This window comes from Rhincodon typus, chromosome 5 (assembly GCF_021869965.1).
Source record: "Rhincodon typus isolate 14 chromosome 5, sRhiTyp1.1, whole genome shotgun sequence".
NCBI classification, from domain to species: domain Eukaryota; kingdom Metazoa; phylum Chordata; class Chondrichthyes; order Orectolobiformes; family Rhincodontidae; genus Rhincodon; species Rhincodon typus.
This window is the reverse complement of record NC_063336.1, coordinates 110,166,870-110,181,750: the sequence shown is the minus strand read 5'-3', so window position 1 is coordinate 110,181,750 and position 14,881 is coordinate 110,166,870. Positions and strand designations below refer to the sequence as shown.

Genomic DNA, 14,881 nt, shown 5'->3' with positions numbered 1-14,881 from the left:
GAAGTGCTACACCTGCCCCCATACCTCCTCCCTCACCCCCATCCCAGGCCCCAAGAAGACTTTCCACATCAAGCAGATGTTCACCTGCACATCTGCCAATGTGGTATACTGCATCCGCTGTACCCGGTGTGGCTTCCTCTACATCGGGGAAACCAAGCGGAGACTCGGGGACCGCTTTGCAGAACACCTACGCTCGGTTCGCAACAAACAACTGCACCTCCCAGTCGCGAACCATTTCAACTCCCCCTCCCATTCCTCAGACGACATGTCCATCCTGGGCCTCCTGCAGTGCCACAACGATGCCACCCGAAGGTTGCAGGAACAGCAACTCATATTCCGCTTGGGAACCCTGCAGCCCAATGGTATCAATGTGGATTTCACAAGTTTCAAAATCTCCCCTCCCCCTACCGCATCCCAAAACCAGTCCAGCTCGTCCCTGCCTCCCTAACCTGTTCTTCCTCCCACCTATCCCCTCCTCCCACCTCAAGCCGCACCTCCATCTCCTACCGACCAACCTCATCCCGCCCCCTTGACCTGTCCGTCCTCCCTGGACTGACCTATCCCCTTCCTAACTCCCTACCTACACTCACCTTTCCTGGCTCCATCCCCGCCTCTTCGACCTGTTTGTTTCCTCTCCACCTATCCTCTCCTCTATCCCTCTTCTATCCGCCTCCCACTCTCTCCCTATTTATTTCAAAACCCCCTTCCCCTCCCCCTTTTCTGATGAAGGGTCTCGGCCCGAAACGTCAGCCTCTCTGCTCCTATGATGCTGCTTGGCCTGCTGTGTTCATCCAGCCCTGCACCTTGTTGTCTCGGATTCTCCAGCATCTGCAGTTCCTACTATCTCTAATCAATGTCCTGTACAGCCGCAACATGACCTCCCAACTTCTGTACTCAATGCACTGACTAATAAAGGCAAGCGTACCAAATGCTTTCTTCACCACCTGACTGCATGTGACTCCAATTTCAAGGAACTCTGAACCTGCACCCCAAGGCATTAAATAATAAATGAAATGAAACACCAGCTGAATGTGTTTAAAGTTTGTGCATTGTAAGTTGCAAACATTAATTTTAAACCAAAATATAAACACAATCATGCATAGTAAATTCTGTTGTTTTTTTTAATGAAATGTGAGCAGGAAGTTTAAACCATAGAATCTTCTACGAAAAGGCAGAGTTTGTTTCATATAGCTGTTGTAGTGTTAACTGTTACATACCTACAGACATGAAGAACAAACCATGAGGAATACTGTCCAGTCCAAGAGAAGTGAGCTGAACAAACTGAAGGCCAGTAGAACGGACTGTTTGAAAAGGTTCAATGGGAATATGCCTGAATTACTCCATAAAATAGAGGAAGCACATAAACAAGGCCGTTTCAGGAAGAAACCAATTGGCCCTTTAGGTAAGTCTCAGTATTTTGCAACATGGGCTTACCTAAAGTAGTGACAGAATGATTGCCTTTGATTTTCCTGTGAAATAACCATAATGTGTAAAGGTCCAGTATATTTGCAAACTAAAGACTAAAAGAAAATCATTTATAAAAACCATCATTAAGCTTGAATGCAGTTGTTTCTTTCTTTGTAAAATAGTTAGAATTTGGAGAGCTTCAGAAATTGAGAGGCTAGCAACGTTTAACACGAGCTTGTACCTTTTAAAGGGTTAAAACCCGAAAGAACCATGCATGGATGCAGCAAATCAGAATCTAAAACAGAAATTGATAGAAAAGCTCTGCAGGTCTGGCAGCATCTGTGGAGAGAAATCAGAGTTAACATTTCGGGTCAAGTGACCCCTCTTCAGAACTGTGCTGAGCTTTTCCAGCAATTTCTATTTTTGCTTCTTAAAGGGGAGATGCATTGTGAGTGGAGGACATGGTGGAGGTTGTTGTGATACTACTTCTGACAACATTGTAAAAGACATTTGGACAGTTATTTGGATTGGAAAGGTTTAGGGGGATTTGGGCAAAATGCAGACAATTGGGACTAGTTCAGTTTAGGAAACTTGGTTGGGGTGGATAAGTTGGGCCAAAGGGCCTGTTTCTGTGCTGTATACCTATATGGCTCTATGAAAGAAGTTGCAATAATGGCACAGTATGGGAAAGAGCAGGCTCCAAGATTTTTCAACACTAGCCTGAATATTTTGGTTGAGGGAGAGAGATGTGCTTTATCCATAAGGTGCAGGATGCCCTCCAGAGATCAATGCCAGGATTCAAGACAAGAGGATGCAGTGGTGTAGAAAATTCCATGATCTCACAGAACGGTCAAGGCCACCGAATCTAACGTCAATTATCACAATGCATCAACTACACAACATGCCTCATGCTGTTAAATGCATCATAGACATGCCACATACCTTCTAATGATCTTTATCAATGAGAGCTTTTACCTCATATTTATAGCTTCACCTGAACCCCACATGTTTAGCACTGCTGTAAGCCTCACATCTTGCTAGTTGGACATGCTTTTAGAATTTCACCATGGCAGTCACATCAACCCAATGGATTGCTCCGCAATCACTCACACACTTCCCTCTCTCTTGCAGGACAGGGTGGCACCAGGAAGGAGGCTTCATTCCCTTCTCTCTAAAGAGAGTGAAGCAGAAAGAGCACCCAACTGACTTTACCAGGAGAGTTGGAATTTCCTGTGGTACAGGGGAACATCAATAGCACATATATGGTTTTTCCTGGCAATATATCTCAATAGTGCATGTACCAAAATTGCAAAGGGTACCACTCATTCAAAATGCGGTTGGTGTGTGACAATGCCAATGCATCATGCTTGGAAATGCTCACTATCCTGGCATCAGATATGATTCATTAGTCCAGCACCAATCCACTTTATCGCCTGCTAACTTCAGCATAATGACTCATGCCCAGTGACATTCTCTGTGAGTTTGTTACCCCTGAAAGTTTGTGTGATGGCAATGTCAGAGGTGATTGTCAGATCAAGTATTTTACAAACTCAGCAGTAGCCTGTAGCTGTCAATCAGCAACTAGAATAGAATGGCTTTTATCTTTTAAACTCATCTTTTAAATTGTATTAGCGCAGACTCCATGCTGAAATGTCGGTTGTGTGTCTTTAAAGGAGGGTGCTAGTTGAAGTGTCAAGGTGGAAAATGCCATGCGTCTGCTCCCACACTCAGTCCTGGGGAGTCCCCTCCACTTCCTGCCGCGGTCCTCAGTCCCTCTCACTCCCCTTCTCTCACTCCCTGGATTTCATTCCAGCCCTCTGTTGTTATCTTTAAAGTGGGAGCGCTCTCCTGGCTCCTACTTTCACACCTCACAACCGAGGTTCTAAGCCCCACCTAGTGACAGAGGTTGGTTGGTGCCTTTGGTTCTAGATTTCAACCTCACTGTCCTGCTTCTGCCATGAGATACAGCCTGGTCAATTAAAACTCCATGGGTTAAATGTATTTTCAACATATATTTATACTATTTACATTTATATTGTATTGCTTCTGTATTTTAAGATTTTGTTTTATTTGGAAGGTTATTTTCATAGGATCCCTACAGTGTGAAGCAGGACATTTAGCCCATCAAGTCCACACCGACCCTCCACAGAGCATTCCACTCAGACCTACCCCCCTACCGTATTCCCATAACCCTGCATTTCCTATGGCTCATCCACCTAACCTGCACATTTTTGGACTCCAGGAGGAAACCAGAGCACCCGGAGGAAACCCACACAGACACATGGACAATGTGTAGACTCCACATAAAAAAACACTGTGCCTTCATTTTTCTTTCAGAATTAGGCATTTTAGGAACGTGTACCATTTCAACTTAATATCAAAGTCATTTTCTGCTGAGAAATATCCTGAAGTACCTGACAGGAAAGTATTTATTTTATATTTAGTGAGTAATTAAATTTGCAAGTTATTTCAGATACACACATGTGTGGTGCAACATTTCAATCTATATATTATATTTTCTGAGCGAGAAATGTCTAAATGAACCTCCCTATGGTTTTAATATGCGAACCTATGAATCACATAGAGTAGTTTCACTTGACTTTCAGGAATGGGAACTACAGCCTCAAGTCTGGACTTAAAAGTCCGAAAGTCAGAAAATTTAAGATAGATTTTATGAAAATGGATAAAAGGACATGAATAGAGGCAGGGCTAAAAGACAAAAAGGAAAAGAAATAAGTAGTGAAAAGAACAAATGCTGGAGATCACAGAGGGTCATACAGTATCCGTGGAGAGACAGCAAGCTACCATTTTGAGTCTAGATGACTCTTCATCAGAGCTGAAGTGGAGTGTAGAGGGGGCAGCATTTACCCAATAGTTGTGGAGGGGGGCAGGGTGTTGGGGTGGTGGGGTGTAAAGTTCTGGGGAGAAAGGATATTGATAGATCAGATTAAGTGATCAGAAAGTGAAAATGTCAGAACAGTGATGTGTCTAGCTGCCAAAACTGGGAAGAACAGACGGTCCCACTGGGTTGAGGTGAGGGGAGAGAGGACATGGTGACAAAGAATGTAACAAGAAAAGCTAAAAGAGAGGGAAGAAAGGGGAGTCGGTTCACAATTTGAACATGTTGAACTCAACAAATATTAAGTCCAGAAGGCTGTTAAGTGCCTAATCTAAAGATGAGATGTTAGTCCTCCAGTTAGTGTTGTGAGCAGTGAAGCATGTACATTAAATTAACTGACAGGAAGTTTTTCAATATGCCCCTCAGATGTTTGGTGTGAAATCTCCTGGTTTCCCTTTAATAAATGATTTGTGTGTCAGCGCAAATGTAACAAACATGGCAGCAGTGTGCTTAATACTATACATTTAAGGTAATATATATGGTATGTAATATGTATTTGGAAATACTGAAGACTAATTTTAATATGGAAACATTATTTTGTTTTAGGTGTTTGCTTCAGGTTGAAATATCCTGAGTTGGCTTTGGCGGTTGAAAGTTGTTTGAAAGGACTACTGCTTTCATTTTGCTGTGATAATTACAGAGATGAGCAGGTGCTACAGAGTTTGATGTCACAATGTTTCAAGTCAGGAAGACGACCCCAAATTAATGTGTGTGAGTTTTCAAGTCAAGTATACAACATAAAAGACAGGTGTGTATGAAGATTCTTAATTCTTAAATATTTCACTTTGCATTGACGTTTTCTCAAGCAGAACAATTGCAAAATAAGACATGAGATACATAAGATCAATTAGATATTATAAGACCTTAAGATATAGAAGCAGAATTAGGCCATTCAGCCTATTTGATTTGCTCTGTCATTCGATCATGGCTGTTATCTTTTCATCCCCATTCTCCAGCCTCCTCTCTGTAACCTTTGATCCCCTTACTAATCAAAAACTAGCTATCTCCGTCTTAAATACACCCAATGGCTTGGCCTTCACAGCCTTCTACAGCAGCGGGTTGCCCAGATTAACTATCCTCTGGCTGAAGAAATTCCTCCTCATCTCAGTTGAAAAGGGTCGTCCCTTTACTCTGAGGCTGTGCCTTGGCTCCTAGTCTCTCCCACTAGTGGACATACCTTATCCACATCCACTTTATTCAGGTTTCTCAGTATTCTGCAAGTTTCAATGAGATCCTCCTTCATCCTTTTAGCCCCAATGAGTACAGACCCTGAGTACTCAACTGCTGCACATCTTCCTCAGATAGGGGGTTCAAAACAGCTCACAATATTCCAATACAGTCTGACCAGAGCCTTACACAGCCTCGGAGTACATCTCTGCTCTCGAAATAAATACCAACATTACATTTGCCTTCCTAACTTCCAACTCAACCTACATGTTAACCTTAACATAACCCTGAACCAGGACTCACATTTCTCTTTGTGCTTCATTTCTGAAGCCTTTCCCCATTTAGAAAATAGTCTACACCTCTATTCTTGTTACCAAATCGCATACCTTCACACTTTCCCACATTGTGTTCAATCTGCCACTTCTTTGCTCACTCTCCTAGCCTCTCCAAGTCCTTCTGCAGTCTCCCTGCTCCCTCAACATTATCTGCCTTTCCACCAGTCTTTGTGTCATCTGTAAACTTAGCAAAAATACCCTCAGTTCCTTCATCCAGATCGTTAATGCAAATGTGAATAGTTGTGGTGTCAACACTGACCCCTGCGGAACTCCACTGGTCACCAGGTACCACCTTGAAAAGGACCCCTTTATTCCCACTCTCTGCTTTCTACAGCCAATCCTGTATCCATGCTAGCGCCTTGCCACCTAATACCACGGGCTCTTCTCTTTTTTAGTGACCTCCTCTGTGGCAGAAGCCTTATCAAAGGCCTTCTGGAAATCAAGATAGATTTTGTTCACTGGCTTCCTTTGTTTAATATGCTCGTTATCTCCTCAAAGGATTCTAACAGATTTTTCAGGAATGATCTCCCCTTGATAAAGCCATGCTGGCTCAGCCCTATTTTACCATGCACTTCCAAGTACTCCACAGTCCCATCCTTAATAATGGACTCTAAAATCTTACCAACGACTGAGGCCAGACTAACCAGCCTATAGTTTTCTGTCTTCTGCCTCCCTCTCTTCTTAAACAGAAGTGTTACATTAGCCATTTTCTTGTCCTCTGTGACCCTCCCTGACTCCAGTGATCCCTGAAAGATTATCAACAATGCCTTTGCAATCTCCTCAGCTATCTCCTTCAGAACTCAGGTGTGTAGTCCATCTCGTCCGGGTGATTTATTCACTTTCATGTCTTTCAGCTTCCCCAGCACCTTCTCCTTAGTGATGGCCAATGCACTCACCTCTGCCCCTTGACTCTCTTGAAGTGCTGGTACCGGTATCTTCCACTGTGAAAACTGATGCAAAGTACCTATTCAGTTCCTCCTTTACCTCTTTGTTTCCCATTATTACTTCTCCAGCCTCATTTTCCAGCAGTCCAATGTCCATTCTTGCCCCTCTTTTTTATTTTTTACATTTTTTTGTATATCTATAAAGCTATTGTAATTTTCTTTTACTAGCTAGCTTACCTTCATGTTTCATCATCTGCCCCCTTACTGCTTTTATACTTACCCTCTGCTGCTTTTTAAACTCTTCCCAATCCTCTGGCTTTTCACTAATCTTCCCTCCATTGTATGATTTTTATTTTGCTTTAAGGCTGTCCCTCATTTCCCTTGTCAGCAATGGTTGCCTCGTTCGCCCCTTTTTAACGTGTTTCTTCTTCCTTACGATAAATTTCTGCTGTGCCTCCTGAATTATCCCCAGAAACTCCATCGTCTTCTCTACTAGGCACCCTTCCAATCAGCTCTGCCCAGCTCTTCCCTCATTTCTTTATAATCACCTTTACTCAATTGTAATACTGTTACATCTGATTCCAGCTTCTCCCTCTCAAACTGCAGGGATTAAATTCTATCATATTATGGACACTGCCCCCTGGGGGTTTCCTTCACCTTAAGGCACCTAATCAATCTTCCTCATTCCACAGCACCAATTAAGATAGCTGTACAATTATTTGTATTCACTCATCTGCTTTGTCAGCAGGAGTTGGCAAAAGGCTGTGCTGTCCTTGTGGATGTGACATTATAATCGTGTATGGTAAGGTGTGTGTTCCGGCTCATAATTGTATAGCATTTGAGTCAATCAGACAACCATCCAGTCTCATGATAAAACATTGTGCAATGCTTGTGATTCCAAGCAACGTACCAGCGAAATGTTTAAACTATTACTCAACTTAACAAACTGCAGGGAAAAAGCTTTGACCTCAATGGTACTCAAGGTGATACTAAACAACTAAAGTCAGTTACGTCACAGGCTCCAAGCTGATTGGAAGTTTCATAGTAGGACTGTATCAAAATGATTACTGATTCTCTGGCTCTGATCTTGCTACAATCTCTTCATTGTTTTTGAAGCTTCAGTAGACAGACTAAACAAAATCCAAATTAACTTTGTGTTTTTTTTCTCTCTAAAGAGCTGTTCACCATCCAGATTTCCCAACAGTTTTTGAATCCTTAGAAATAAGCAACCCAGTGGTGGCAAACTGTTTCATCGATTTGAGGAACATTGAAAGAATCCTGATAATCAAAGTAGGCCAATTTTTGCAATTTCAATTCTGCAGAATTCAACTTTTTTTGTTTGAGGATGCTTATAATGGGGATAATGATTGAGTTAAACCATATTGTATTTTAGTGGTGATTGCATGGCAGAGCAAGGTTAACTTTGAACTATTTTATTTTCAAAACTAATTGCGTTGCTTTCTCACCCAGATGTGATCAACCATACTGAACAAAACTGTTGGTGGGGCAGTACTGATTTACTGGAGCATTTTTGAGAGAGATGTTAAACCAAAGCCTTACTTGCTGGTTAATTTGCCAAACATTAAATATCTCAAGGTATTGTTTCAGAGTAGAGCAGGAATTTTTCCCAGTATCATGGAAAATATTCTCCCTTCAGCCAAAATAAATGAAAATTGGATGCTAATCATTTTCTGTATCTCACTGCTGTTTACTTAACTTCAGATCTACATACTGCTAACCAAAGTAACAGCAGTGACTATATTTCAAAATAATTCAAAATCTTAGGGATATTGCAATGATGTGAAAGGTTCAAGTCTTCCTTCCTGCACTGCAGAGTTAGATAATTTAACTTTCAAGAAAGAAGTTATGATGAAAGAAAATTGCAGCTTGTGGATCTGTTGTATTTTGTACACAAAAATATTAGCCCCTGATCTTTGTCAATTTGTGTACGTTGATGGACTCCGCATAAGGATGCTATGAACCAACCCATCCTATCCCATACCGCTTTCTATTCCTCCCTCTCCCTGTGACCCTAGCCACAAAAACTTTTTCTCCTCTCCCCCCAGCAAATGGCACTTACCTGATACCTTGGTCCTCATAATCTCACATGTACTTCCAACATAGCTGCAGCCTTCTGGGTCGTGCTGTCAGATACAAGAGCTAACAACCTCTGACTGGGAAGTGCTCCTCTTTTATGGATTATAAACTTTGTCCCTCCTCCCCTTTACTTGGTATTTTTGTCAAATTGTTCTGATGAGTGTAATATATAAAGCTTTGAAAAAGTGCATCCTTTTCCAACAAAACTCAAATTTGTAAATCTTATCCTCTTTAAAGTTCAAGGGGGAAAGTGTATTTTGGTGAACTGCAATAGAGCAACTGAGGATTTACCCATATATAAAAAATATATTCTGATGGTTAATGAAGATTTCCTGAAGTGTACGCATTGTAAATGCAAATAATGTGGGAAAATGTGAGAAAGGGACACTGGAATGCCATATTCTTTTACAAAGTAGTTCTCTAAATTAAGATTCATTAGAATTATAGAGTTTTTACAGCATGGAACAAGGCCCATTGGCCCAATGTGGCCGGATTTGTCATCAATAATCCATCAATTCTAAACCCATTTTCTAACACATGGCCCATACCCTTGCATGCTATGGTGTTTCAGGTGTTCATCTATATAGATTTTAAATGTTTAAGGGTTCCTACCTCTACCATCCTTTCATGCAGTGAATTCCAGATAGCCACAACTCTCTGGGTTAAATAAGTTTATCCACAAATCCCTCTAAACCCCCAGCTCCTTACCTTTAAACTGTGCTGCCTGGTGTTTAACCCCTCTACAAAGGGGGAATGTTTCTGCCTATCTACCCCCATCTATGCCCATTAGAGATTTGTACAGCTCAACAGATTCCACCCACCCCCCCACCCCCACCCTCCACAGCCTTCTCTACTGTAAGGGAAACAACCCCATTATAGTGCTCAGAAAAATCTGATGATTTAAAAAAAATAAACTTGAACTGCCTCATATTCTTGCTTTTTGTATTTCATTTCATTTGATGAGTCTGCGCAAATCTTTTCCTCCTGAATTTCACAAAATTGTCCAGGATCATCTACAAGACTTTACAACAGTTCCAAGCCCCACTTCTTTATCTCTTCCTTCTGGAGCTCTGACAATCACTGAGGCTCCAGATAGAATTTTTCTCAGCTAGGACCAGAAGAATTTAAATTGCGAAATTTAATAACTGGATTCATTGTAAAATAATTGAGAAGCAATTCAAATGATAAAGAGACATAAAAGGAAAAAAAAATGATGTGGAAACTTTATTTTTGTTTCTATTAAGGAGGTTAATTTTCCCCTGCTCCAGAAGGTAACAATCTGTTGGGCTGTGTTATAGGGATATGATCCTCCTTGTGTTGTTTCCCTATATGTTCTGTACCTGGGCAGTATTCCACACACACTGCTTAGGAGGAAAATGATCACTTAAATACCAAATGTAGCACATGTCAGTTTGTTAGCAGCTGTTAAGTTTGCTGCAAAATAGCTTCAGCTACAATCCCAATATCCAGTGAAACAAAAGAAACAGGTTGCTGGTATTTTTCCATCATGTGCAATGATCAGAACAATGGTTAAACAAAGTCCATCATTAGAGATCATACTAATATTGTAAGTGGATGTTTGGGTACCTGAAATTCTATTTAGGAATGAGGATAATTTAAAAGAAATGTTTGGTATGTTTTTATTAATCGAGGCTCAGGAAGCAGATCCAGAGTTAAATAAATTAACACCAACAGCTCACACTGAAGCTGAGGCTTAGGGGTGATATTGTGATTAGAAACAGTTCTGATGAGGAAGTGGAGACATCCCCTCAGACTTGTGGATGAAGAATTTGTTAATTGAATAATGGTACTGCCAGATACTGGAAGGGGATGTTGCAAGTAACACATGAAAGTCCAATGGCAGTACCTATAGGAATATGGAAAACTCAAACATCAGAAAACAGATGTTTTACAGAGCCAAGACTTCATAAAGATGTAGCGCAGTGCTGTAAAATATATCAGACTTGTCAGAATGTAGGAAAAACTCAACATGTAATTTGATCCCCATTACTAGTTGGACGACCATTACTGAAAATGCAGGTCGTTAGTGTATTCTTATGATTATGGATCTAACAACCTGATTTCCCAGAAGCTATTCTTTTAAGGACAATTACAGCTAGGGAAGTAGTGGAAATGTTAACTCAGTTTTTCACTGGTTATGGGCTACCAATTGAGAAACATTCTGCTCAGTGTTCTAACTTTATCTAATGTTTGCTAGGAAATCATTAGCAGTTTGTCTGGAAAACAAATATAATTGCTTGCATCATCCACAGATCCAGAGTTTTGGAGGGATACTATCAAACTCTCAAAACCAAAGTTAAGGTGTACTGACACAAATACCCACAGGACTGGGACAAAGGAGTAGATTTCTTCCCCTAATCTACCAAAGATTCTCCAAATTAATCTACTGGGTTTAGTCCATTTGAATTAATTTATGGCTATGAAATTAGAGGTCAAATAAAACTGATTAAGAAAAGTGTTTTGAAATATAAAGGAAAATCCTCAATGTTGGATTACTTGTCCATATTTTTAGAATGACCCAAGGCACCTCAAGAGCATTTGGAAGCATCACAGGTACAAATGAAAGAATGGGCAGATAAACATTTAGCAACCAAAACAGTTCAAGTAGGAAATTAAGTATTTGCATTCTTGCCTTTGCAAGGCCAACTTCTGAACGTGAAATTTAGTAATCCATATAAAGTAATTAAATTGTTAGTAAAGTGAGTTTTCAGATCAATATTCTTTTGTCACAAACATGTTGAAAAAGTATTACTGTAGAGAAGAGGACAAGGAGGGAAAAAATGTGTCAAGTGGCAAGAGTAATGGAAGGTGACAGAGATAAGGGGGTGGACAGTTCTTGAAGCAAACTTCCTACAATTCAATTAGCTAACACAGAGATACTGAAACAAAGACAGAAATTGCTGGAACAAATCAGGTCTGGCAGCATCTGTGGAGAGAACTTAACTCTACTTTCTCTCCACAGATACTGCAAGACTGGCTGAGTTTCTCCAGCAATTTCTGATTTTGTTTCAGATTTCCAGTATCTGCAGTTCTTTATTGCATTGTATTATTTTGGAAATGTTGGGGCAATTAGGCATTATGTTCACATATTTAGAGAAAGGGCAATGGGAGGCTCTTGTAAGACTTTTTGGAAAGTATAAGGTAATCTGTAGAGCTACACCTGGATGTACTAAAAGTCTTAGCAGACCATAGGGCTGCTCTCTCATTAGAGAGAGATGACTGGGTGTGATTTAACCTGAAGGTCATTACACCTCAGTAACAGTTTGAGAAGGAGAGTTCTTCATGGTAATGTCAGTGGGTGTGGGAATTGAACCCATGCTATTGGCATCAAGGTGCAAGGATTAGCCAGGCATGATGCAGACATAGGAGAGTCTTTATCAATTGAGCCCAGGAAAGCAAGATCAGCTGGAAACAGTGATTCAATACATGCTGGGAATTCACTCGACTGAACCTAGTCAAAACAGATGGATTGTGTTAGTTCCTAAACCAAGTGGATCAATTAAACTCTGTATAGATAAGAGACAGGTAAATATGGTAACAAAGTTAGGTTTGTACCCAATTTAACAGTTGGAAGACTGCATAGATAGTATTGGCCGTGCCTCATTCCTCTCTAAGACTGATCCATTACACCAAGGATTAAGGAAATATCCACTTATGTCTAAACCGAATAGGTTGTGCCAATGTTGAGTGATGCCATCTGGGTTAAAGAGCCCCCTAGTAAATTCCAGAGGCTTATGAATCAAGTCATAGCTGAGGTTTATAAGTTTGTAATTTATTGAGGCCATATTGTGGAATAGAATGTTATTATTCACATTGCTGGAAAAGATGATGTAATTGCACTGGCCCAAGTGTAAAATATTGGAATAAGTTAAAGCTTTTAGAAATGCCAAGATTCTATAACGAAGAAGAAAGGATTGTAAGCCTTGTGTTTTGTTGTATGTGTATCACATATTTAGTGAGGAAACATATATTTGAAATGGCATTTCATTTTTATGTTTCTTAATTTCCAGCATGCCACCCCAGTGAGGCATAACTCACCACTGTTTTCCTTGTCCTTATTACAATGAAAGAGCCCCCACTATCACTACACCATGGTTTTTGCACCTTTATGCGAGTTTCCCATGCTAATTTATTCTTTCAAATATTTCTCACTAATTGAAACTATAGAATACACTCAGTAGTATAACGTTACCTTTATCATTCCTTAAAAGTCTGTAAAAATACATGAGGGAAAATAAATGCTACCATCACAATCACCAGGATTTGTCTCTCAGATCAGAGATAGTAGGAATTGCAGATGCTGGAGAATCTGAGATAACAAGGTGTAGAGCTGGATGAACACAGCAGGCCAAGCAGCATCAGAGGAGCAGGAAGGCTGACATTTCGGGCCTAGACCCTTCTTCAGAAATGGGGGAGGGGAAGGGGTTTCTGAAATAAATAGGCAGAGAGGGGCAGGCGGATAGAAGATGAATAGAGGAGAAGTTAGGTGGAGAGGAAACAGACAGGTCAAAGAGGCGGGGATGGAGCCAGTAAAGGTGAGTGTAGGTGGGGAGGTAGGGAGGAGATAGGTCAGTCCAGGGAGGACGGACAGGTCACGGGGGCGGGATGAGGTTAGTAGGTAGGAAATGGGGGTGCAGCTTGAGGTGGGAGGAGGGGATAGGTGGGAGGAAGAACAGGTTAGGGAGGCGGGGATGAGCTGGGCTGGTTTTGGGATACGGTAGGGGGAGGGGAGATTTTGAAGCTTGTGAAATAGACCACAAAGTCCCGCCCTCAGTGGTCGAGAACGCCCTCCACCGTGTCTCTCGCATTTCCCGCAACTCATCCCTCACACCCCGTCCCCGCAATAACAACCAAAAAAGAATCCCCCTCGTCCTCACGTACCACCCCACCAACCTCCGGATCCAACGCATCATCCTCCGACACTTCCGCCATCTGCAATCCGACCCCACCACCAAAGACATTTTTCCCTCCCTACCCTTATCTGCTTTCCTGAGGACCACTCTCTCCGTGACTCCCTTGTCCACTCCACACTCCCCTCCAGCCCCACCACACCCGGCACTTTTCCCTGCAACCGCAGGAAGTGCTACACCTGCCCCCATACCTCCTCCCTCACCCCCATCCCAGGCCCCAAGAAGACTTTCCACATCAAGCAGATGTTCACCTGCACATCTGCCAATGTGGTATACTGCATCCGCTGTACCCGTTGCGGCCTCCTCTACATCGGGGAAACCAAGCGGAGACTTGGGGACCGCTTTGCAGAACACCTACACTCGGTTCGCAATAAACAACTGCACCTCCCAGTCGCGAACCATTTCAACTCCCCCTCCCATTCCTCAGACGACATGTCCATCCTGGGCCTCCTGCAGTGCCACAACGATGCAACCTGAAGGTTGCAGGAACAGCAACTCATATTCCGCTTGGGAACCCTGCAGCCCAATGGTATCAATGTGGATTTCATAAGCTTTAAAATCTCCCCTCCCCCACCGCATCGCAAAACCAGCCCAGCTTGTCCCCGCCTCCCGAACCTGTTCTTCCTCCCACCTATCCCCTCCTCCCACCTCAAGCCGCACCCCCATCTCCTACTGACCAACCTCATCCCGCCCCCGTGACCTGTCCGTCCTCCCTGGACTGACCTATCTTCTCCCTACCTCCCCACCTACACTCACCTTTACTGGCTCTATCCCTGCCTCTTTGACCTGTCTGTTTCCTCTCCACCTATCTTCTCCTCTATCCGTCTTCTATCCGCCTCCCCGCCTCCCTATTTATTTCAGAACTCCCTTCCCCTCCCCCATTTCTGAAGAAGGGTCTAGGCCCGAAACGTCAGCCTTCCTGCTCCCATGATGCTGCTTGGCCTGCTGTGTTCATCCAGCTCTATACCTTGTTGTCTTTCTCTCTCAGATCATCTGCTTTTGTACGAAACTAGCTGTTGTTTAAACTATTTTTCTTCTGGGGAGAAAATTTGCCATGTTTACATGCAACCAATTTTATATGCCAAACAAATTTGAAAAATCCTATTTCATACAGATAAAATGTTATTTCAGCTTTTTATTCATTCTCTCAATCATATAAGT

General features: G+C 42.1%; 1 protein-coding gene across 1 annotated transcript in view; it reads left to right on the top strand.

The window, feature by feature from the left end:
* LOC109936086 (structural maintenance of chromosomes protein 6-like) overlaps window positions 1-14,881 on the top strand; it is a 105,406-nt gene that overhangs the window by 60,413 nt on the left and 30,112 nt on the right. Inside the window, exons 14-16 of the mRNA XM_048597115.1 lie at window positions 1,224-1,402; window positions 4,853-5,054; window positions 7,868-7,982. Of these exons, the coding sequence (XP_048453072.1) occupies window positions 1,224-1,402; window positions 4,853-5,054; window positions 7,868-7,982 (496 nt within the window). The remainder of the gene's footprint in view (window positions 1-1,223; window positions 1,403-4,852; window positions 5,055-7,867; window positions 7,983-14,881) is intronic.